General features: G+C 52.7%; 1 protein-coding gene across 2 annotated transcripts in view; it reads left to right on the top strand.

Annotated features, from left to right (window-relative positions):
- DLGAP4 (DLG associated protein 4) overlaps positions 1 to 22,797 on the top strand; it is a 134,400-nt gene that overhangs the window by 33,980 nt on the left and 77,623 nt on the right. The window contains exons 2-3 of one of the 2 annotated variants that reach the window (XM_087853605.1): positions 17,387 to 18,458; positions 21,141 to 21,385. In XM_087853605.1, the coding sequence (XP_087709731.1) occupies positions 17,460 to 18,458; positions 21,141 to 21,385 (1,244 nt within the window). In that variant the 5' untranslated portion in view covers positions 17,387 to 17,459. Of the gene's footprint in view, positions 1 to 17,386; positions 18,459 to 21,140; positions 21,386 to 22,797 lie in introns of those variants that run through there. The other variant, XM_045804541.2, reaches the window with a different exon arrangement.

Here is a 22,797-nt window from a genome sequence, read left to right as displayed (position 1 = left end):
AGATGGCGTTTCTGTGTGTAATGTTGGTCTCCCCCACAGCACGGCTCTGCTGCTGAACACTGGCCTAGCTCATGGGAGGTGTTTACAAATATTTGTTGAATGAAAGAATGAATGAAGCAAATATGAAAATGAGTAAGCTGCCATCCCAGCTTGTGGGGAGCCCCCCGTCCAGGGGGGACGCTGACAGCTCATTCCGACGCAGTGAGAGAGATGTGCTGGCCGCCTTTGCGAGGCGTGGGAGCTCCCTGGAGGGAGAGACAGCCATCAGAGTCACTGGCAAGAGGGGTCGTCGGTGAGCAGGTCAGGGAGCGCCTCTGAAGGAGGTGGTATGTGCGAGCCAGGCCTTGCTCCAGACCCCAGGGAGGAGAAGGGCATTCAGGGTGGAGGGAACAGCACAAACAGTGGCCTGGAGGGAGCATGGCCTGGGAAGAGCGGATGCTGCCGCAGAAGTGGGCAGAGGCCGGATTGCAAAGGTTGGGGGGAGCAGGGCAGCCAAAGAAGGGTCCTCAGTAAAGGAGGATGGGATTGGAGTCAGGAGGATGTGTAGAGTGGTTAAGAGCATGGACTCTGGACTTCGGTTCAAAACCCAGCTCTGCCACCGGAGCAATTTGCGGAGCAATTTGCTTTTCGAAGGTGCTTTCATCTCCTCACGGGTGAAATGGCTAAGCCGATGGTAGTTAACTACGTCATGGGACTGCCGGAGCTGGAAGTGAGTTAATGTTTGTGCTTTGAGGGCTCAGAACAGAGTCTGACACATAGTGAGGCTGCGTGAGTGTTAGTTATTCTAAGTATTGTATACACATGCGAGGGAGGCATGGGCCGTTTCTGGAAGACCACATGAGAAATTCCCTGGGGGGCCCAGGTGGGAGGGAGACTTGCTATTTTTTTTTTAACACATCCTGGGCTTGTGCTATTTTAATGATGGTGGATGGGCCAGAGAGGCTGCAGGGTGCTGGGGACCCGTTGGATCCGAGCGGATGGGGAGCCAGTCATGCAGACGACATGGGGTGGGAGGCAAGGGCTGGATTAGGGTGTTGGATGCTGCCCCCCAGGACTGCCTGGTGACTTGTTAAATGTGGGGGAGAGGCGGAGTGAGGGTACTCCCAAGTTAGCACACTGATATTGGAACATCAAGACCCAAATGGGCCCCAGAAACGGTGCCAGGCTGGTCCCCGAGAGAAGGGTCCAAGGTAAGAACAGCTCGTTGGGCCCAGTGATGCTTCCTCAAGGCAAATTTTTTGGCGCCCGTGAGGAAGCTGGGGCTGCTGGTTCAGACGGCCCAGTTCCCGAAGGCTGCCATTGGGAGCCAGGGCCACACAGTGCGGAGCACTGCCCTTTGTTGCGCCTTTCAGCCCCTCACCTTGGTGGGGGCTTAGGTGGGGTGAAGTGTTCACCCTTGAGGTCATGTCAGATGGGTCACCTCTACTCTGCAAGGCACAGATGCCCCGCACGTCTTGGTCTCGGGGCTGGGAAGGGGTGACAGGGCACCTGTGGGAGGGGTTTGGGGGAGGGGGTCTTCAGTAAAGAAGAACTGCAGTGAAGAAAAAACTTCATTAACTCCCTCTTTTAAAAAAAAAAGATTTTATTTATTTGAGAGAGAGTGAGCCTGCACAAGGAGGGGGTGCAGAGAGAGAGAGAAGCAGACTCCCCACTGAGCAGGGAGCCTGATGTGGGGCTTGATCCCAGGACCCTGGGATCATGACCTGAGCCGAAGGCAGCTGCTTAACCACTGAGCCACCCGGGTGCCCCTCCCTCTTTTTTTTTTTTTTTGTAAGATTTATTTATTTTATTTAAGAGAGGGAGAGTAGGGGAGGGACAGAGGGAAAGAATCCCAAGCCGACTCCCTGCGGATCAGAGAGCCTGATACAGGGCTCAATCTCACGACTCTAAGATCATGACCTGAGCCAAAATCAAGAGTTGGCAGCTTATCTGACTGAGCCACCCAGGTGCCCCTGACTCCCTCTTTAAAGGGGGAGCATGGCTCATAGCAGGATGTTTAGATACCACGGATGGTTCTCGACCTTGAACACAGCTTTGAAATTGTCAAGTACTGTGCCTGACCCCCCCTTCCAATCCCCGAGAGAGAAGGGAACAAGGCTGGGTCCCCTTCACCTAGGGCAATCAGCTGGTGGGACCTGGAATCCCAAACTGTGTGAGCTGAAAGAGACCTTGAAGACTTCCTATTCCAGCCAACCCCACGTGGTGCAGGTGGGGAAACTGAGACTCAGAGGCCAGCAGGGGCCAGTCTGAGCTCATATTGTAGGTTAGGACCCCAGCCAGGGCTCTGGGCTCCAGCTTGCAGAGGGGCGGGGGCAGGCAGACAGGTGCGGGTGACTTTGGAAAGCCTGCAGGAATCCGATAGACCTGGGTTTGAACCCTAGTTCTGCTACTTACCAGGCAAGTTCCCTCACCTCTGAGCCTCAGTCTCCTCACCTGTCCTTCAGACTGGATGACATCTCAGTTTCAGAGTTGTAGGGAGGTCACATGATACCAGGTCTTACAGGGGCTAGTGCAGTAGGCCCTCAGCGAGTGGTATTCCCCTTTAAAATGTGGCCCTAAATGGTCGTTCATGTCTTCCTGCATTGTTCCATTCATTCATTTTTTCCTTCATTCATTTGCTCACCAGCCTTTTATTAAGCACCTGCTGTATACCAGGCTCTGTGAGGTATATCAGACTCAGGAGCATCTTTGCCCTGGAGGAGCTCACACGGTGTGGGAGAGAGGATTCCAGATTTGCTGGAGAGGTGACTAAAGCACCATGTGCCCCCTGAGGGTCAGAGGAGATGGCGTTCGGGATGGGCCGCTGGCGTGAGCACAAGTTCCTGGGCAACCAAGGAGGGCAGCCATTTCAGGCAGAGGGAACGGCATGTGGAAAGTCATAGACATCTGAAACTGTTGTGTTCAGGGGGTCCTGAAGGGCCCTGTGTGTGTGGCTTCCAGGTGCGAGGCTGCTGGGGGTGGGGGTGGGGTGAGGCAGGGGTCCGGGCTCAGACAGCCTAGAGATCGGGCTGGGGGGTTGGGGTTTTCCTGGAGACCCAGAGACAAAGATTACAGGGAGATATTTGGGGGGGGGGGGGTTATCCCAGGAAAGCCTTGTTGGGGAGTGGGGAAAGGAAAGAAAGGGAACCAGTAAAGGATTATCTAGACAGGTACTGCTGTGTACAGCTGGGAACCCTGGGAGGCCAAGTGTTTATGTACCAGCTCCCCATCTGTCATGGGTTGAGGCTACTTCTGGGGGCGTCAGCTCCCTGATACTTCCTGTTCACCTTATGCATGGGCTGAGCTCTCCTTTGGACAGAGTGACAGGCGCTTGTGGGAAGCAGCCTTGGTAGGTAGAGATGAGTGCCCAGGGGATACGGACAGCACTCCCACAGCCTCTGCTACAGCTTTCTTCTTCTGCTGTCTTTTGGGGAAAAGGGAGCGGCCAACCCTGGGGAGCCGAGCCCCCATGTGCTCCTTGCACCGCCCAGGCGGACCTCTCCGCGGGCATCCAGTGCTAAGGCTCTGTCCGTTGACCTCGGGCGCAGTCACGCCTGCTCAGAAGCCTTCGTTGACTTCTGCCTGCAGTTTATTATTTTTTAATAAATTCATAGAATAGATAATATATCCATGTGGATCAAAATTCTGAAGACTCAGTGCAATGTGGTTTCCTGGATTGGATCCTGAAACAGAGAAAAGATGTTAATGGACTTGGTGAATTCCAAATAAAGTCTGGAGGTTAGTTAATAGTAGTGTACCAACATTAATCTCTTGGTTTTAACACATGTACCATTGTTATATAAAATGTTAACATTAGGGGAAACTGGGTGAAGTTTACATGGGGACTTTCTGTACTCTTTGCAACCTGGAATAATCTAAAATTGTTCAAAGATAAAAAGGCTTATTTTTTTAATTTTGAAAAAACAGTAAAAAATCCCTCTCCTATCCTTTCCTCCATTTACCCTGTTTCTGGCTTTCTGGGTACCCTTCCACAGAGAAGCAGATTGGTACCAGATAAACAGTACCATTCCATAGCAGACCCGGGGGCGGGGCGCCCCTACTGCCTCCCCTCACTGTCTGGTTGGTTCCTGCCGACTGCTGGCTTCTGGAAACACCTATAGCTCTCCAGCTGACCGCTTTCTTTCTGGCTGAATGGGGAGGGCGGAAGTGCCAGGGAGTTAGTGCCCCCGGGGCGCCCTCAGCTGGTGCAGGAGGACGTGGGGAATACACACCCCAGCTCCTTCGACCCTCAGCAGGGACACTAAGCTGTGTGTTCTCCTGTCGCACCGCATCCCCCGTGCAACTGCGCTCACTTGCCTGTAGTTCCGCGATCGCTCACTTGCCTGTAGTTCCGCGATGCAACCTTTATCGTTTTGTCTTCCTTCCCGCTCCCTCCATGTGTTTCCTAGAATCACCTCCCAAAGGACTCAAATCCTTGGCTCTGAGTCTGCTTCTGAGAGAACGCAAACTAAGACAGATACCATAACCCCTGCTCTGCCCCCTGTTGTTTTTACTTAGCAGTGTGTTTCAGAGAGCTGTTCATCAGTACTTAGAGCAAGTACTTTTTTCCTTTTTTACAGCTGCGTAGTATTGCACAGTGCCCTGGATCACAGTTTGCTTATCTAGTCTCCTGGGCACTTGGGGTGTTTTCAGGCTTTTGCTAGTACAGATTATATTTCTTTCAAGGTTGCAAAAAAATCGTCTTTCAAGAAGAATCCTTTGCACCTCCATTTCCCATGTGCATAAGGCAAGGCTGCTGAATGATTCCTGGAAGTGGGATTGCTGGTGCCAGTGCCCCTGAGCCGGCCCTGCTCTATTTAGATGGCAGGTGGCCTAAGTTTAAATCTAGAGTCCCTGGAGTTCACCAAAGCCCTCTATGATCTGAGCCCCCACGTCTGCCTCCCCCCACTCCAAGCCCACCCTTGCCACACAACTTACTGTTTCCAGCACTGCCTTCATCTCTCACCTCTGACTATGATTTGCCTATGCTTTTCCCTTTTATGAAATGCTCTTCCCTACACCTTTATCTGCTGAAATCTTGCTTGTCTTCAGAGACCTGGCTGAAATGCCACCTCCTCTAGGGAGCCTTCCTGGTGCCCCAGCGAGTATTGATTCTTCTTTTCACTGGCCTGCTCACCCTGGTTTCGACGTTTCCTGGAATTTATTTTTATGTATTGTCTAATTGCCATGTGTATTTCTGCCTCCTGCACTTGGCCGCATGATCTTTAAGGGCTGGAACCATCTGAGTCACAAAGCAGGCCCCATAAATGTTGGAGGAATTGAATTAAATGTGCTGGCAATTGCAACATTCTGACCATTTTGTTCTGCTGTTTGCCAACACGACCTTCCAGGATGGTCCCTCAGTGAGGGCCAGAATGAAACAGGCTGAGGCAGGTGACCTCCAGAGCCCGCCTGCCCCACATTCAGAGTTCTGAGGCCAGAGAGTAGGGCAATGTGTCCCCTGGACAGCCTTCCCCTAATAGTCCTCTCCTGGGAAGTGGTGGTGAGCAGGCGATTAGAGGTTGTGTCCCTGACCCAAGCCCAGGGCTCCGTGACCTGGTAGCAGATGGAATGTTGTTACTGAAAGCTGAGAGGTAGCTCAGGGAGGTGACTGGAGGCACAGGCTCTGGAGCCAAACTGCCTGGCTTCAAATCCTACCCGTGTGACCTTGGGCGAGTCACTTCCTTCCGTGCCTCAACTCTCCCTCTGTAAAATGGGGCCAATGGCAGGATGCATTTCACAGGGCTGATTTAGGATTCAACGAGACGATTCATATAAAGTTTTTATGTATACATAGGAAGCACTTGACCAGTAAGCTTCAGAAAGGTCTTGAAAGGCTCATGTAATGACCACAGCTCCTCTTTATCGAGCACCGACCAGAAATTTTCCTGGGTGCTCCGCAGACACACTCTTGCCGAATCTCATAAGTATCCTACAAGTGAAGTTTCTTAATTCCTTAAATTGTGGTGGGGTACACACATTTTAACCAGATTTGCCGTTTCAACCATTTAAAAGTATACAGTGCAGTGGCATTAAATACATCCCTACATTGTCAGCTATCACCACTGCCTGTTTCCAGAACTCTTTCGTCACCTCTCACAATGACCATGTACCCACTGAAGTCACCCCTCAGTCCCCCTCCTCCAACTGAGGCTAAGAGAGGCCAGCTGAACGGCATGAGGTCACGCCCCTGGGAAGAGGTGGTGCTGGATTCACACCCGAGTCAGATGAGGTCCAACACCTGCTCTCGTCCTCCCCTAGCACCTCCTGGCGGACAAACTCTCTCCCATTCAGCTAGTCCCGTTCGGCCCCTCACAAGGACCCCACACCATTGGGATAATCATCTCCATTTTCCAAATGAGAAATCTGAGGTAGGGAAGGTGACCTGCCTGGGGCCACACAGTGAGTCAGCTAAGGCCCCAGCCCTCATGAGCACAGCAAATATTGCTCTGAAATGGCAGCTAAGGTGACTATTGAGGTCGTCCCAGAACTTGCTAGAATGGGAAGGGGAGAAGATGAGCCCAGCCTCTGCCCCCTTCCCAGCCCTATAGTCATCCAGTGTGACCTGGGGAACCCTCCATGGGGCTGATGGGCACCCCACTTTGAGGCTGTGGCCAGCTGTCCCCCATCATCATCCCAGGGCAATACTTTTGCTTTTGTTCACCAGTAAAAAGTCATTTCTGTTGACCAGCATCACTGCCAAGCGTGGCCTGACTGCTGACTGTCTGGCCTGAGCAGCGGGGTACTAGGGCACAGAAGGAACAGAGTCAGGAGACCTGAGCCCCTCACAGCCTCCACCTGCTGCGTGACCTTGGACGAGTCCCAGCTCCCTGCTGGAGCCTAGTCAGCAAAGCACAGCATGAGAAGTGTGGATAAAATACTACAGGTTTGGTGCTGAACATTGCCCAATTCGTAGGCTTTAGAGAGGCTCTCTGGGGACTGCAGAATGTAAGATCCCATTGCTGTCCCAAAAGCCAAAAGCCATGATTAAGTTATGTCCCATAGTACTGTCTGTGCTGATGGACATGGTCTATTTAGGTCTCTGTATGTGGTAGCCCCTGGCCAGATGTGGCCATTGAACAGTGGAAATGTGGCTAATGACACTGAGAAGCTAAATTTTAATTTTCATGTAATTGTATATAAGTTTAATTAAGTATCTAAGCAGGTCTAGACAGTTAGGTTCTGGGGATGTGAGGAGGAGAGAGGGCCACTTAGAAAGTGTACACAGCCCAGAACACTCCCATCCTTTGTTGGTTTGAGACCTCCAGAGAACACTGACCTAGGAGTCCAGAGGCCTGGGTTCAAATCCCAGTTGCTACCAACATGCTGTGTGATCCAGGCCAAGCTCCATCCCCTCTCTGAACTTCCAAGTGGCTAAACAAAGATGGTGCCCAGCCCTGTTGCCTGTGGTCGGTCCTGTTGAGGATAGCAACAGAAAACACTTGTAGGACACTCATTGTGTGACAGGTCCTGTGCCTAGCCATCTGTCTACATTAGCACGTTTATCTCTGCTAATAGCCCTTGGAGGACGCTGGACTCAGGGAGGTTCAGTAACTGGCTCAAGATCACACAGCAGCAGGATTCACACTTGAGGAGGCTGGTTCTGTAGCCTCCATACTGCACTGCCTGCCGGGGCAGGTCTGTCCTCCGCCTTCCCTGCGGCCGCTGCAGGGAGTGGCTGGAGCTTAGGGTGGTGGCCCCCATGTGACGTGTGGAGGTGGAGGGGAGGAAGGCGGTTGTGATCGTCTCCCTCTCCTCCCCCCAGTCAGGTTTTTCATAGGTGTGGGAGGGGCGACCCTGATTCCCATGGATTGAGGGAGTCTTGGCTTAGAAATCCAGAGAAGAATCTCAGACCAGACTTCATTTAGTCCATCTCAGCCACAGACGCATGTTCCTTCTTGCATGGGTAAGCATATAATTCATCATCTAAATCATGACACTTGAGAATGAAAGAGGGCACTAGCCATCAGGGACTCAGGGCAACAGGCAGAATGTGGGCAAACCAGAAGGAATGTCATCCTCTTCACGCATGAACATTTATGAGACTCAGCTCTGTGCAGGGCCCTGCTTCCTGTACACAGGGACCCCTGGGACTGTCTGTGATTCCTTAGGGTGGTAGCGCCCATCAGAGGGAAACTCGGAGGAGCCCTGACCCCCACCCCCATCTGCAAGATCAGGGAAGACTTCTTGGAGGAAGGGATGTCTCTTCTGAACTTTCAGGGTATTAAGCAGGGAAAGAGGCTAGGGACAGAGCATTTTCAGGAAGGTTCTGGGGAACAGAAACACCAGACCAGCCCATCTGGGACCCACACATGAGGAAGAAGCAAGAAAGGAGTATGGGGCAGCCCAGCAATCAACAACCTTCTCTTCCGTTGGGCAGCTCCAGTTCTCTCCGGCTCCTCTGCCTCTGAGGCTCTGACTACTTCATTTAGCAACTGCTGTTGTGCACCTCTTGGGGGTTGAGTCTATCCCGAGTACCAGCCATACGATGGAAAATGAAACAGGCATGGTGTCCCCCAATCTCAGCCCACAGAGCATGAAGAGGTGGATATTAATCAAGCGCACAAGGAACCGTGCAAAGTAACTAGAGATCCTGAGAAGTGCTTTGAAGGAAATCAAGAAGGGGATCAGGAGAGAAAGTAGGGTGTGAGGGAGGAACCGTCTTAGATATGGGGTCGGGGAAGGCCCCGTTGGAGTTAGTATTGGAGCAGAAACTCGAATCACCGGGAGCAGCCAGATTATGTGAGGAGTTGAAAGGAAAAATGTCAGGCAGAAGGAACAGCATGTGTAAAGACCCTGTGGCAGGAAATACAAATGAGGCCAGCTTGGCTGAGTCAGGATGAGGAGGCTGGAGTTTTGCCTGCGGGTAAAGGGAGACCTTGAAGGAATTTAAGGGAACTGGGCGAAGTGATTCTATTTGGGTTTTTAAAAGGATGACTCTATGGTTCTGGCTCCATAGTCCCTTTGTTCTGAGGCCTATTTCCTTCTGTCTTTCCCATATCTAGGGCGCAAAGATGTGTGCTGGGGGCAGGGCTCAGGGGCTTGGTCTGTGACCTCTGGAGCCTCAGCTGAGCCTAGGCAGGTTTCAATGGGGCGTGGTCTCAGAGAGGCCTGGTGAGCAGCCCCGTCCCCACAGAACCCCTCAGCCCCAAATCTGTGCCCCTCATGCCAGAGGAGCTGCAGCACCCCCATCCCGTGCCCTGTGTTCAGAGTTCACTGTCAGGATGGGCGGCGGAGGAATACAGCTTCGAGCCGAGGAGGAGGCCCTGCTCTGGGGACAGCCGGGACAGTGTCAGCCCCATGTTCCCAGTAGCCCAATCCGGGGTATCTGCTGGAGCCATTGCTGGCTATCTTGTTGACCAAACAACCAGTCGATTGAATGTTACGCTTTTCAAACAGTTGCTATGGACACAGACTTAGGCTGGAAGCAATTCGGACCTTGAATTCATCAGGATAACGGAGCTGTCATAGATGAAAAGGATCCTGGAACCTCAGCCTTGTGGGCAAAGCCACGGAATGTGGCCCCAGGAGTCAGATTGATTCACACCAGCACCCCTCCCTCACCAGCTGAGGGGCCTAGAGCAATTGCCGTTTGCCATTTGAGGTGCTTTTTCTCATGGGTGTATTGCCTATTTCTGCATAAAAATGTATACAGAAACTTGGCAGTGGCTTAAAACAATAAGTGTGTAGGGGCGCCTGGGTGGCACAGTCGTTAAGTGTCTGCCTTCGGCTCAGGGCGCGATCCCAGTGCTCTGGGATCGAGCCCCACATCAGGCTCCCCCGCTGGGAGCCTGCTTCTTCCTCTCCCACTCCCCCTGCTTGTGTTCCCTCTCTCACTGGCTGTCTCTCTCTCTGTCAAATAAATAAATAAAATCTTTTTAAAAAAACAAAAAAAACCCACCAAGAAGTGTGTATTATCTCACACAGTTTCTGAGAGTCAGGAACCCAGGAGGAGCTTAATGGGTGGTTCTGGCCCAGGGTCTCGAGGACGTTCCAGTCAAGTTGCCAGCAGGGGCTGCTGCCAGCCAAAGTCTTAACTGGGGCTTAGGATCCGTTTGCAGGGTGGCTCATCACACGGCTCTGAAGTTAGCGCTGGCTGTCACAGACCTCTTTCCTCCCCATGTGCACCTCTCGGTCAGCCCAACCCGACGGCTGCTTGGTTGTCCTCACAACATGGCGGCTGACTTCCCCAGGGCTGGAGATCCAAGAGAGCCAGGCAGAAGCCGCAGTGTCTGCTCTGACCTACCTCCGAAGTCATACTTGGTCATTTCCACAATATTCTACGGGTTACATGGTCAACCCTGGCTCGTGTTTTGGCAGGGGAGTGGCGGGGGTGCAAACCCAGGGACATGAATACCAGGAGATGGGGACCACTAGGGTGCATTTGGAGCCTGACTGCCACAGGGGACTCCTCATCCCCACTAGAAAGAGCTGCAGTGAGGATTAAATGAGTTCACATATGGGAAGCACCTAGTATACAGAAAGCACTCAATAAATGATCAGTATGACTAGCCGGAACGGAAAACTCACCATCCTGTAGCGTCTCACTGTCTTCATCACTTCTAGGCACCTTCTGCAGGTCTTTGATTTAGCAAAAGCTGCAAGAGCCTCTCCTGCATCCCACCCCCATGCTGGGTGCTGGGGACACAAGCAGTGACAGAGACAGACCCTGTCCCTGTGGTTCCAAGCTCTGTCAGACCTAACTCCTGGCAGTGCAGAAGGGGGCTGGCAGGTGAGGTTCGGCTCCTGACGGGGGGCAGGGCCGGCCTATCTGCAGAGATGGCCTGTGTGCTGAGACTGAGTGAAGCGAAGGCGTAGTCACGTGGGCAGAGGGGGCACAGCATTTCAGTCAGACCCACGGGAAGGGCAAGAGCCCCAAGATGGGAGTTAATGACCCATGTTCAAGGAACAGAATGGAGGCCCAAGGGGGCAGAGGCAGGAAATGAAGTTGGAAGAGCAAGAAGAAACAAGATGAGTAGGAAGATTGGCTTTGAGTCTGAGGGCCATGGGAGTCTTGTTGTCTGGGGGAGAGACGAGGGGGGCCTGGGCCCAGGCAGGGCTGTGGGGGTGGTGAGAAGTGGTGGGATTCTGGGATATCTTGAAGGTGGAGTTGTTTTGAAGGATTTGCTATGTGATGGGGTATGGGGCTGAGAGAAAGAGGGGTCAAGGATGATCCTGAGCCTTCTGACCTGAGCGAGCAGGAGGGGGGTGTTGTCATGAACGGAAGTGGGGTAGACGGTGGGAGGAACAGGTTGGGGTGGGTGGGAGATCAGGCATTCGATTTTGGACCTGTCAGACATCCAGGGTGAGATGTCAGGGAGACAGAGATAGGCGTCTGGTGTTTGAGAGAGATTGGACGGAAGATGTAAATTTAGGATTGTCAGATATAGGTGGTGTTTAACGCCATGAGTCTGGATGAGATCAGCAGGAGAGAGAGGGTAAAGAGAAGCAAAGAGCACCCAGTTCCTCCAGCACTTAGAGGTCAGAGGAGGAGAACCAGCAAGAGAGAGCGCAGGTGTGGCAAGGAGTGTAGGAGGAGAATGGGAGGGGTACCCAGAGATGAAGTCACGGCGTAATGCAGCCTGCCTCCTCCTCCACCCCTGCCCCAGGCAGCGGCAAGGCCCTGGAGGCTCCATAGAACCCATTCTTCCCCTTCCACACTTCTGCCCTGCAGAGGCCTATGGCAGTAGCTGTGTCTGCCATGGACTGCTGTGAACAGCCCCAGAATGTTCTGCCATTCCACCCACATCATTCCAGCCGTCCATCGCTTGGCTCACCCTCCCATGCCCTGCTCTAGTTCTCTGTCTCTTAACACGGTTCAGCACTGAAGAGGACTATCCCCTCCCTTCATTTAGACTCTCTATCTCTGTTAACATAATCTTAGACAAAACCAGGTGTTCTGGTACCACCAAATACAGAAGATAGAAGCAAGAAATACTAAGGGATCTGGAGTGGTTAAAGGGAGCAGCTGTTAAGAGGGGAAGTGCGTTTATTAATGTCAGAAAAGGGTTTTGTGGTTACATCAGCAAGGGTCTTGACTGCCTCACCAAGGAGTTTGAACTGAGGAAGGAAGAGGATCCACAGAAGGTTATAGATTAGGGGAATGATGCAGTCAGGTGAGTTTTGCATCAGGAAGAGCCATGCTGGGCTCCGTTCCTGGCCTTGTCCCTAATTAGCTCACAGGCCAGCTCTGGCTCCAGAATGAGCAAGGGCAGGGCAGGGAGGCCCCACTCCGTGCAGATGAGAGTAGTGACAGCAGCCACAGTTGCACCACAGAGCAGGGAGGGTTCCCAGGGAGGCAGCAGCTCCGCTACTTCCTCCATGTTTCCGTGAGGGCAATGAGGCTTATATTAATGAGAGATAATTATGGGCACCCGGATGGGCCTAAGTATAGCTCAGAGACAAAGGCAGCGCAAGGCAGCCAGCTGCTTCCCCTGCAAGGCCCAGCCCTGCCTATTTTAAGACCTCCCCAAGGTGAGGCTCCTTGGGGTGAGGCTCACAGAGGTTGGGTGGCTGAGGGGCTGGCACCCAGTGTCCCAGGATCTCTGACCAAGAGTGTTCAGAGGGAATCAGTGTGACCAGATGCCCACATAACCCTCGCTCAAACCCCCACTACCTAGAGGTGGAAACTGAGGCCCAGGGTGACTAGTCCGAGGTTGCAGCAAGAGCAGAGCCAGGAGCTAACCCAGGTGCAGCTGCATGCCCTTTGCACGGCGCTCTGCAGCATCCCTAGCCCAGAAGCACTGGCCTGTCCCCAGGAAAGCACCGCGAGGTGAGGAGGGGAGCACGACTGATGTTTATTGAGCCGTAAGTGCCAGATGTTTTCCATAGGACATCACAATTAATCCTCATCATAATCTTGAAAAGAAAGGATCCTCATCCCCATGTTATAGAAGAGGAAACTGAGGCCTAAGAGGAGTGATTACATTGCTGAATGTCCCTCGGTAAGGAGGGAAAGAAGTAGAATCCAGTTACGTCCTGTCTTAGGGCCAGGTTCCCCAGGAAACAGACGCTGAGGTTTGCATGGGAAGTCTCCTGGGAATACCTGTGACAGGTGAGGGGCGCAGGATCGCGCAGAGGGAGGAGCTGGATAGAGATGCAGTTACAGCAAAGGCTCTGCTGATCCCACGGGCAGCTTTGGGGCTGGGATGGCCCGTTAGGGCTGCTCTGAATTGGGCAAGGGGGCCAAGCTTTGGTGCCCACACATCAGCCAGTTCCTGGCTGCTCCGAGAAGGAGTGCAACTGTGGGTGAGGCACCTCCCTTTGGCTGAGAGCCAGTGCTGGTGGTTACCCAGAGTGAGCTGTAAGCAGCCCGTGTTCGGCAGCTGGAGACACGAGTGCCTCAATCCTGAAGGGGGACCTGAGCGGCCATCACAGCGTCCACCACACGTTCATCTCCAGATCCTTTCTCATTCCTCTGGCCCCCAGATGAGCAGAACCAGCTCTTGCCCACAAGGAGGTTATGGGAACACGGACTCGGCTCTCTGTGGGGGGCAGGGAGGCCATCGGTGCTAATAAGGAAAGAAAGAGTAAGTGGCCAGTCCAGGAAAAGTTGAAAAACACTACCTGTTTAAAACCTATAGGGACAGAATGGGAGAAAACGATTGTAAATTGTATTATAAGGGCCAGAATATATAAAGAACTCCTGGCACACCTGGGTGGCTCAGTCAGTTAAGTGTCTGCCTTCGGCTCAGGTCATGATCCCAGGGTCCTCAGAGGGGAGCCTGCTTCTCCCTCTCCTTTTGCTGCTCCCCCTCCTTGTGCTCTCTCACTCACTCTCTCTCTCAAATAAAGTCTTAAAAAAAAAAAAGGAACTCCTACAACTCAACCACAAAAAATGACAAATCACCCAATTTTAAAATGAGTGAAAGTCTTAAATAGACATTTCTCCAAAGAAGATACGCAAATTGCCAATAAGCACATAAAAAAATGCTCAACATCGTTAGTCATCAGGGAAATGCAAATCAAGACCACAATGAGATCCCAGTTCATACCTACTAACATGGGTATAATTTTAAAAAACCAAAAAAACGCAAAACGATAACTGTTGATGAAGAGTTAGAGAAATTGGGCCCCATACATTGCAGGTGAAATATAAGATGGTGGGAAACAGTTTGGTGGTTCCTCAAAAAGTTAGACAGAATTACCATATGACCCAGCAGTTACATTCTTAGGTATGTACCCAAGAGAATTGAAAGCAGGGACTCAAACAGATACTAGTGTGCCAGTGTTTCTTGATTGCAACATTATTCACAATAGCCAAATGTGGCAACAACCGAAATGCCCATCAACAAATGAATGGACAAACTGTGGTCTCTACATACAATGGAATATGATCCAGCCATAAAAAGGGATGAACTTCTGGTACATGTCACAATCCGGATGAACCTTGAAAACATTATGCTAAATGAAAAAAGCCAGATACAGAAGGACAAATGTTGTACGATTCCATTTATATGAAATATCTAGAATAGGCAAATTCATAGAGACAGAAAGTGGTAATCAGAAATTACCAGGGGCTGGAGGAGAGGAGAGAATAAGAAGTCAATGCATTTAATGGTTATATAGTTTCTGTTCGGGGTGATGAAGAGTTCGGGACATAGATAACGATGGTAGTTGCACAACATTGTGAATGTAATTAATGTCAATGAACTGTACCCTTAAAAATGGCCGAAGTGGCAAATTTTTATGTTATGTATATTTTACCACAATTAAAATAAAACACATGGGAAATAGGTAAATCCAGAGACAGAAAGCAGATTGGTGGTTGCCAGGGGCCAGGAGGAGGATGGAACAGGGAGTGATAGCTCATTGTGTACTGGGGTTTCTTTGGGGTTAAGAAAATGTTTTGGAACTAGATGGAGGTAGTGTTTACACAGGATCGTGAATGTCCTGAATGTCACTGAACTATGCACTTCAAAATGGCTCTGCTGTGTTACATGCTTTTCATCTCAATTTTTTTAAAAAGAGGAGGAAAAAACCTGTGGGGAAATAAAATCTATGAGATGTAGCCAAATAGGTACTCAGGGGGAAATGTATAGTCTTTTATATTTATTAGAATATAAAAAATCAGAAAATAAGTGAATTAAGTTTCCAACTAAAAAATGTGGACGAGGTATTAGAAGAGAGTATCTTGGACCCCACCTTTAGGAGGGGGAGCTGGAGGAGGCTTCTTCCTGGAGTTATGTTTGAAGTTCTAGAACTGTACTATCCAATATGGTAGCCACTTGCCATATGTGATGTTTAAATTTAAGTTAATTAAAATTAAAAAGGCAGCTCCTTGGTTGCCCTAGCTGTATTTCAAGTGCTCTGTAGCCTATGTGGCTAGTGGCTACCATATTGGACAGGACAGACCCAGGGGCAACAGTAAACTAGCAAGCAAGGGATATGTGAGAGTTTCAGTGATGAGAACTAGGTAGAAAATCCAGTAAGGTAATGAGTTTGGTTGGCAAAGGGAGCAGGGAATGGGGATGAGGCTGGAGAAACTGGCAAAAACTAGACCATACTGGGCCTTCCAGACCTCCATTTCCCCACCTCTATGATGTGGGTTTCACCGAGGCCAGTGTTTTTGACGCAGTGTTTGGTGGGATTTGGAATTTGCCTTAAGAGCTGCTCTTAAGGGGTGAGAGGGAGTCTCAGACACCAGAACCCATTTGGTATATTTGTTTCCTATGGCTGTTGTAGCAAACTTCCAAAACTTAGTGGCTTTAAACTACGCAAATTTAGTATTTTACAGCTCTAGAGGTCGTAAGTCTAAAATGGGTCCCAGGACTGCATTCCTTCTGGACGCTCTAGAGGAGAATCTGATTCCTTGCCTCTTCTGGCTTCTAACAGCTGCCCACATTCCCTGGCTTGTGATTCCCACACCCCTCTGACCTCTGCTTCTATCATCATATCTTCACGCCTCCCTCTTAAAAAGACCCATGTATTAGATTGTACCCCTCCAGATAATTCAGGATAATCTCCCCATCTCAAGATCCTTAATCATATCTGCAAAGACCCTTTTGACATGTCAAGTAACATAATCAGAGATTTGGGGGATTAGGACATTGGCAACTTTGGGAGCCATCATTCTGCCTGCCACACTTGGCTTCAGCCAGAGTCTGTCCACTCTGACCTGGCCCAGCCCTTCAAGATCTGTACCCCCACTGCCCTTGTCCTCACTTGCTCTGTTCCAGCCACACTGATTGCTTTCAGATTCTCAGCACACCGGGCACACAGTCCATAGCAAGCCGTGGGACTCCTCTGAGTCGAGCTGGTGGTAGGGACAGGGCTTAGAAAGCTCGCTGGCCTCCCCTCTGCTTCATGGTACAGATGGGAAGACTGAGGCACAGGAAGGAAAGGTACTTGCCAAAGTATTGAGACTGGTATTTCCAACATGGTCCCAGATGGAAAATCTAAACGATCCAACTGCCTGATTTTACAGATGGGGAAACCGAGTCACAGTGGTTCCACCTAAGTGCCACCCCCACCCAAGGCCTTGTCCTGTCTACCCAGTCCTGAGGACGTGCTCCCAGTATTAACTCACTCAGAACTCTGGTCAGGCTGGCCGTCATTGATTCGTTCCAGTCAGAAACGATGTGCTAATGAGCTTATTGGCTTCTCTGATGTTTGCAGCCCCCAGCGCCTAGCCCAGAAGTCACACTTGGTAGACATCTGTTGAGGGACAAAGCAGATTTTTATAGAGGCTCTACATGTGATATAGGATTCCTCTGCTAAAGTGAGAGTTGGACAGTACTGCCCTCAGATTCAGATAAGATGGCCTCTTTAGAAGGCCTCTCTGGCCCTCTTTCAACCATGTTGAACCACTCATAGGAAGAGCGTTCAGGGCCCGAGAGGACATGATCACCCAGAGCCATGCCCTGGATACTGGGGACCTTGGAATTCCCTAACCAAATGGCCCCGGGCCTGCTTCCACGGCCAGCACGGGATCCTCGCACGGGTTGCCTGCACTGCCTGTGGGGCCATCCCTAGGCCTGAGGGCATGTGGAGTGAGCTTGGGGTGCGTGTGGGTGTGTGGCTCCTTGTAGCAAGGGATAGAGTCAGAGATGGGAGGAAAACAGAGGGTGAGCTGCTCCCCCCACCCACTACATTCGATCGTGGAATTTGGAGGAGACCAAGAAGTCGGAGTTCGAATTTGGCTTTCCAGGTTATTATGAAGATATGTTCGTCAAGGTAGGATCTGTTTAACAGTTTGCCAGCCTGAGCTATGACTCGGATTGACACATATGGTATGTGGGCCTCTGTTTGTCTTCTTGTCTTCCACCCTACAGTGTTAAGGGTAGGCCAAGAGTCTTCAGAAATCCTCCCAATCCTGAAATCTGAAATCTGTGGGGGTCTCTGTGACATTCCCAGCACCCTGTCCCCTCCAAATTCAGCTGATTTCCTCTCTGTTTTCTCTCCCCAGGATAGCTGCTGCCCGGGAGAGGCAACCCGGGCGCCCCACTAGGGCAACGGCCCCTGCCCTGAGGGCCGGGATCATGAAAGGCCTCGGTGACAGCCGCCCTCGCCACCTCTCCGACAGCCTGGACCCACCGCATGAGCCCCTGTTCGCAGGGCCTGACCGCAACCCCTACCTGCTCTCGCCCACAGAGGCCTTTGCCCGCGAGGCTCGCTTCCCGGGCCAGAACGCTCTGCCTGGGGATGGTCTCTTCCCACTCAACAACCAGCTACCGCCTCCAAGCAGCACCTTCCCCCGCATCCACTATAACTCCCACTTCGAGGTGCCAGAGGAGAGCCCCTTCCCCAGCCACGCCCAGGCCACCAAGATCAACCGGCTGCCTGCCAACCTCCTGGACCAGTTTGAGAAGCAACTGCCCATCCACCGCGATGGCTTTAGCACGCTCCAGTTCCCCCGTGGTGAGGCCAAGGCCCGTGGGGAGAGTCCTGGCCGCATCCGCCACCTGGTCCACTCGGTCCAGCGGCTCTTCTTCACCAAGGCGCCCTCACTGGAGGGCACGGCAGGCAAGGTCGGAGGCAATGGCAGCAAGAAAGGTGGCCTGGAGGACGGCAAGGGCCGGAGGGCCAAGAGCAAGGAACGGGCCAAGGCTGGGGAACCCAAACGGCGTAGCCGCTCCAACATCTCAGGCTGGTGGAGCTCTGATGACAACTTGGACGGCGAGGGTGGCGCCTTCCGCAGCAGTGGCCCGGCCTCTGGGCTGATGACGCTTGGCCGACAGGCGGAACGCAGCCAGCCACGCTACTTCATGCACGCCTACAACACCATTAGCGGGCACATGCTCAAAGCAGCCAAAAACAACACCGCTGAGCTGACTGCCCCGCCACCCCCACCTGCACCCCCAGCCGCCTGCCCCAGCCTTGGCGTGGGCACCGACACCAACTATGTCAAGCGGGGCTCCTGGTCCACTCTGACCCTCAGCCACGCCCATGAAGTCTGCCAGAAGACCTCAGCCACCTTGGATAAGAGCCTGCTAAAGTCCAAATCCTGCCACCAGGGTCTAGCCTACCATTACCTGCAGGTGGGTCCCTCCCACGGTTTGGGGTGGGGTAAGGAATGTGGGGAGGGCACCCGTTCTGAGACTTAGCTGTACCACGGATTTACTTGGAAAGTTGCTTCATTCTGGGCCTCTGTGAGTTAAACACCTGTGAAATGGATGTCTGGTGGTACCTGCTAATAAGGGGATTCCTTCCACTGGTCATGCTTTCAGCCGACTTTGATTAGGGTTCTTCTGAGCCCAGCCCAGAGTAGGAACTAAAAGGTGCACCTGCCCTCTAGAGGACAAATCTGGAAGCTGTGCCCTCCACCTTCATCATAGGACCAATTGCGTGGCATTCTAAATGCCAGCCTCCTGCCTGCTACCCCCACCAGACCAGGGGCTCCTGAAGATGGGGACCACATCTGATGCAGCTGTGTGTCCCTAAGGCCCAGGACAGGGTCTGGCAGAGAGGAAGTGCTCAGGAAATGTGAGACGAGAGAGGTAGAGGAACTAATGGACATTTAAGTGAACAGAGCTAGAAATAAATAAGACAGAGCCCCGATTATCAGGATGCTGTGAGAGAAAGATACATGAACAGACAGTCATGTCAGTGTGAGCAGAGTGTGATGGAGATCAGCATGGAGGGCTGCAGGAGGCCCTAACCCAACTTGGGGGCCTAGCTTTCCCCTCTCAAGTGTTAATGTTTATTGAGGCACTTAATATGCACCAAAGCCACACTCCTGGAAAGCGTCAGAAGGCTCAGAGACATCTCTGTTGCTACACATCCCCCTGGGGCTCTTGAGAGCCAAGCCAGTGGCTATGAACGGCAGCAGTTCCTGGGGGCAGGACCCAGGCTGTGGGTGAAAGTGACAGGAAGCAGGTTTCAGTACCCACCAAGATGGAAGGGGCTGCTTCTGTAGGTGAGCGCTTCATCCTGGGGGGTGTGCTGGCACAGGCCTGGCCAGCCTTTGGGAACACATTAGATGCATTTTGAACCAGATGAACATCAAAGTCTGACAAAGCCCTGAGTTCTTGTCATTCTATATAAAAATTCCAAAGGCAGTGAGACTATGGGGGCAAAAGCTATTTTTTTTTCAATAGGAGAAAAATGGAAATCTAGGCAGTATTTTATATATTTAAGGCTTTTGTGGCTCTCAATCCACTTCCTTAGTTTAGAAACATCAGAGAGGGTGGTGTGTGACCTGGCTCCCTCTCAAAATGGTGTGGTTTGGTCTGATCATGTGAAAATGCTTCAGAAACACCATGAAAGGGTGGCCCTGCAGGCCCTGGGGTTTGTGCTGCCTGCTTAGGTCATGGGAGGTTGGGTGGGGGGATGCTGGGGTAGCAACAGGTTTTAAGCAGAAAGTTTGAAGGCCACCTTCCCAAGGGACAAGTGGAGGTAGGGAAGATGAACTAGCAAATGGTTTGGCAGCTAGAATGTGCAGGCCCTAGTGACTGGCTGGGCAGTTAGCTGGTGGCGGGGGCGGGGGGCGCGGATTGGGGGTGAGGGGGTCCTGGGGTGGGAGTCCCAGACTGGGATGGTCCCTCAGCTGAGAAGTGGCCCCTGGCAGTTCGGGCACCTGGAAGGATGTGGCATCTGTGTAGATGTGATTCTGGGAGTGTGGTTCTCATGCGTGTGGTAAAGAATGGCAATGCTGTGTACGCTGAGAAATGTGTCACCCGGGCGCCTGGTGAAGTACGTAGAACCTAGCGAGCGCATGCACTCTGTATGTGTTGAGGCAAAGACACAGTGAGGTGGGGCCATGCTGCAGTGTGTCCGCAGTGCGGTGGTTGCTGCTGTGTCCGTGAGGAGGGATGTGAGTACGCCTGCGTTCGTGTTTCACACTTGTTGAGTGGCGTGCGTGCACGTAGTGAGGTGGCTGCTGTGGGGCATGTGCTGGTGAGAAGGGGGGTGGGGAAGGTATGTTTGCTCTCTGAGATGTGCATACATGGCCAGGTGTGATCGCTCTGTGCTTGGGCTGAGGGACCTTGGAAGTGCTAAGATGTGTGGAATCTTTCATCCTGAGGTGAGGGTCCACTGTGTGTGCATGTCAGATTGGAAAACAGCCCCTTTTCCAGGGCGCCACCTGGCGGTCAGACCAGCCTCTCTGCTCCCTGTGCCTGGGCTTACCCCCTAGTAAGGGATACAGGATGTGGATTGGCTGGCTCCAAGGACCCTGCCCCTCTGCTGATGTGCTGGCGTCCTCTGACCAGTCCTCCCTGCCCCCGCCCCCATCCTAGCACAGGATGTTGGTGCCAGGTCTGAGGGCCTCTATCTGGACTGATGTTCTCATCTGTGTAGTGGGATCATAAGCCATCCTCTAAGATAGCAGGGTGACGTGATGGGAACACAGTGGGTGCTCAGAAAAGGAGCTGCAGTTTTGGGCTGTTTTTGGCACACCCAACTTGGGATCCATGGAGAAATCGGAGGCCCCAGAGGGACAAGGATTTACTTAAGACCATACAATGAAGCTGTGGCAGAGCCGGCTCTGGAACTCAAGATATCCTTCCCAGCCCGGGGCTCTGCCCCGCTGCTGGTGGCTTCGTGGCAGTACTCAGCACGGAAGGCTGAAACCCTCCGAGGTGGGGAGCGGGGAGCTTCAGGGTCCGGAGCACCATTCTCCAGGTGTTGTGCTCTAGGATGGGCGGCCAGCGGCGCGCTGAGAGTGTGCGCTGCCCCCGATCCCTCCCCACCTTCGTTGAGGTTTGTCCGCCCATCCCCAGGTGCCCGGCGGCGGGGGCGAGTGGAGCACCGCGCTGCTATCGCCGCGCGAGGCGGACGCCTCCGCCGAGGGCCCCATCCCCTGCAGGCGCATGCGCAGCGGCAGCTACATCAAGGCCATGGGCGACGAGGACAGCGATGAGTCCGGCGGCGGCAGCCCCAAGCCCTCACCCAAGACGGCAGCGCGGCGCCAGAGCTACCTGAGAGCCACGCAGCAGTCGCTGGGAGAGCAGAGCAACCCCCGCAGGTGAGCGCGCAGTGCCGCTTCCTAGAGCCCCGCCCACAGGCTAGCCCTGCCCCCCGGAGCTCCGCCCCCCGGGAGAGCCTCTCCGCAGACAGAGTCCCATCCCAGGTCTCCGAAGTCCTAAGCACCGGGAGCCCCGCCCACAGGCTAACCCGCCCCAGTGGAGGCCTCCCCGCCCGCGTTCTGCCCCCCCGACGTGAGCTCTTCCCTGAGAAAGCCGCCTCCTCTCTCACAGGCTCTGCTCACTGGCAAGGCTAGTCCCTGGATGAGTTCTTCACAGGTGTGTCCCACCCCTGGGAACCTCCCTTTCCTTCCCTACGGCCCCCTAGGAAAGCCCCGCCCCATAGATGAATCCTGCCCTACAGCCTCAGATCCAGGTGAACCCAGGCTCCCAATGATGCAGGCCCGCTAGGTAAGCCGGTCCTTAGGTTAGACTTCTTTCTGAGATCCTCGTCCTAAGGTTGGCCCCTTTATTTGACGAGTTGACTCCGGAGAGCTCCGCCATTTATGAACCTCCCCAAAGCCCCCCACAGTTAAGCCCTGACCACCAGTGAGTCTCATCCTTTGGTACATGATAAGGAAAGTCACTCTAGAGTGACTGTCCCTGCCCACAGGAGTCACACCACCAGGTGAGTTCCACTCCCACAGGGGAACTGGGCCAGGTGAGGAGAACTTCTTCAGGTGAGGAGAACCCTGCCCCTGGTGAACCCACTACTTGTACCAGCAAGGTACTGCCCAGGGAAGGCCAGAGCCCCCTCTGCCCTTGCCCCTGTAATCAGTCCCTGTGGTGAGCTCTGGGGAGAAAGGTGTAGCCGAAGTCAAAGGGAGACAGACAGCCTTCACCTGTCCTGTCACCCTGCCTGAAATTCCACCATTCAAGCCCCTTCCTGTTGCTTTAAGACTTGGAAGAGTTAAGGAAAGTATGAACACTATTTTTTTTTAAGTATGAACAAATGAGATGCATGCACACAGAAAGCAACAATTAAAATGTTAGAGAAAGGTGAGGCTTTCACATGCAGAAGTCACCGTGGGGATCAGAACAGAAAAGAATGGGGGGGGGCTTATAGAAAGCCCATCATCAAGTACAAACCAGGTAAAACTTAGTAGGAGGGGTTCAAAGTCCTTTGAGGAAAAGAAACAAAAGCAAGTCAGAAACAAAAAGATGAGTTAAGGTAAACAAGCTTAGTCCTAGTTCTTCAACTACTGGGGGCAAGAGCCTTCCAGGAGGAGGGGGCCTGGGAGGACAGTGACGAGGGAAAAGAACAGGTAAGGTGACAGAGCACTGAGGCAGGGAGAGGCAGGGAGGGGCAGTGTACTCCAGAAGCCCGGAGTCTCCTTGTGACAGGGATTTGCTTAAGCCGTGCCAGTGGGACAGAAGGCAGGGAATGGCCTCCAGGTGGGAATTCAGGACACCA

This window comes from Ursus americanus, chromosome 22, assembly GCF_024610735.1.
Source record: "Ursus americanus isolate L20-20 chromosome 22, mUrsAme1.1.p, whole genome shotgun sequence".
NCBI classification, from domain to species: domain Eukaryota; kingdom Metazoa; phylum Chordata; class Mammalia; order Carnivora; family Ursidae; genus Ursus; species Ursus americanus.
This window is presented reverse-complemented; position numbering and strand designations above follow the sequence as displayed.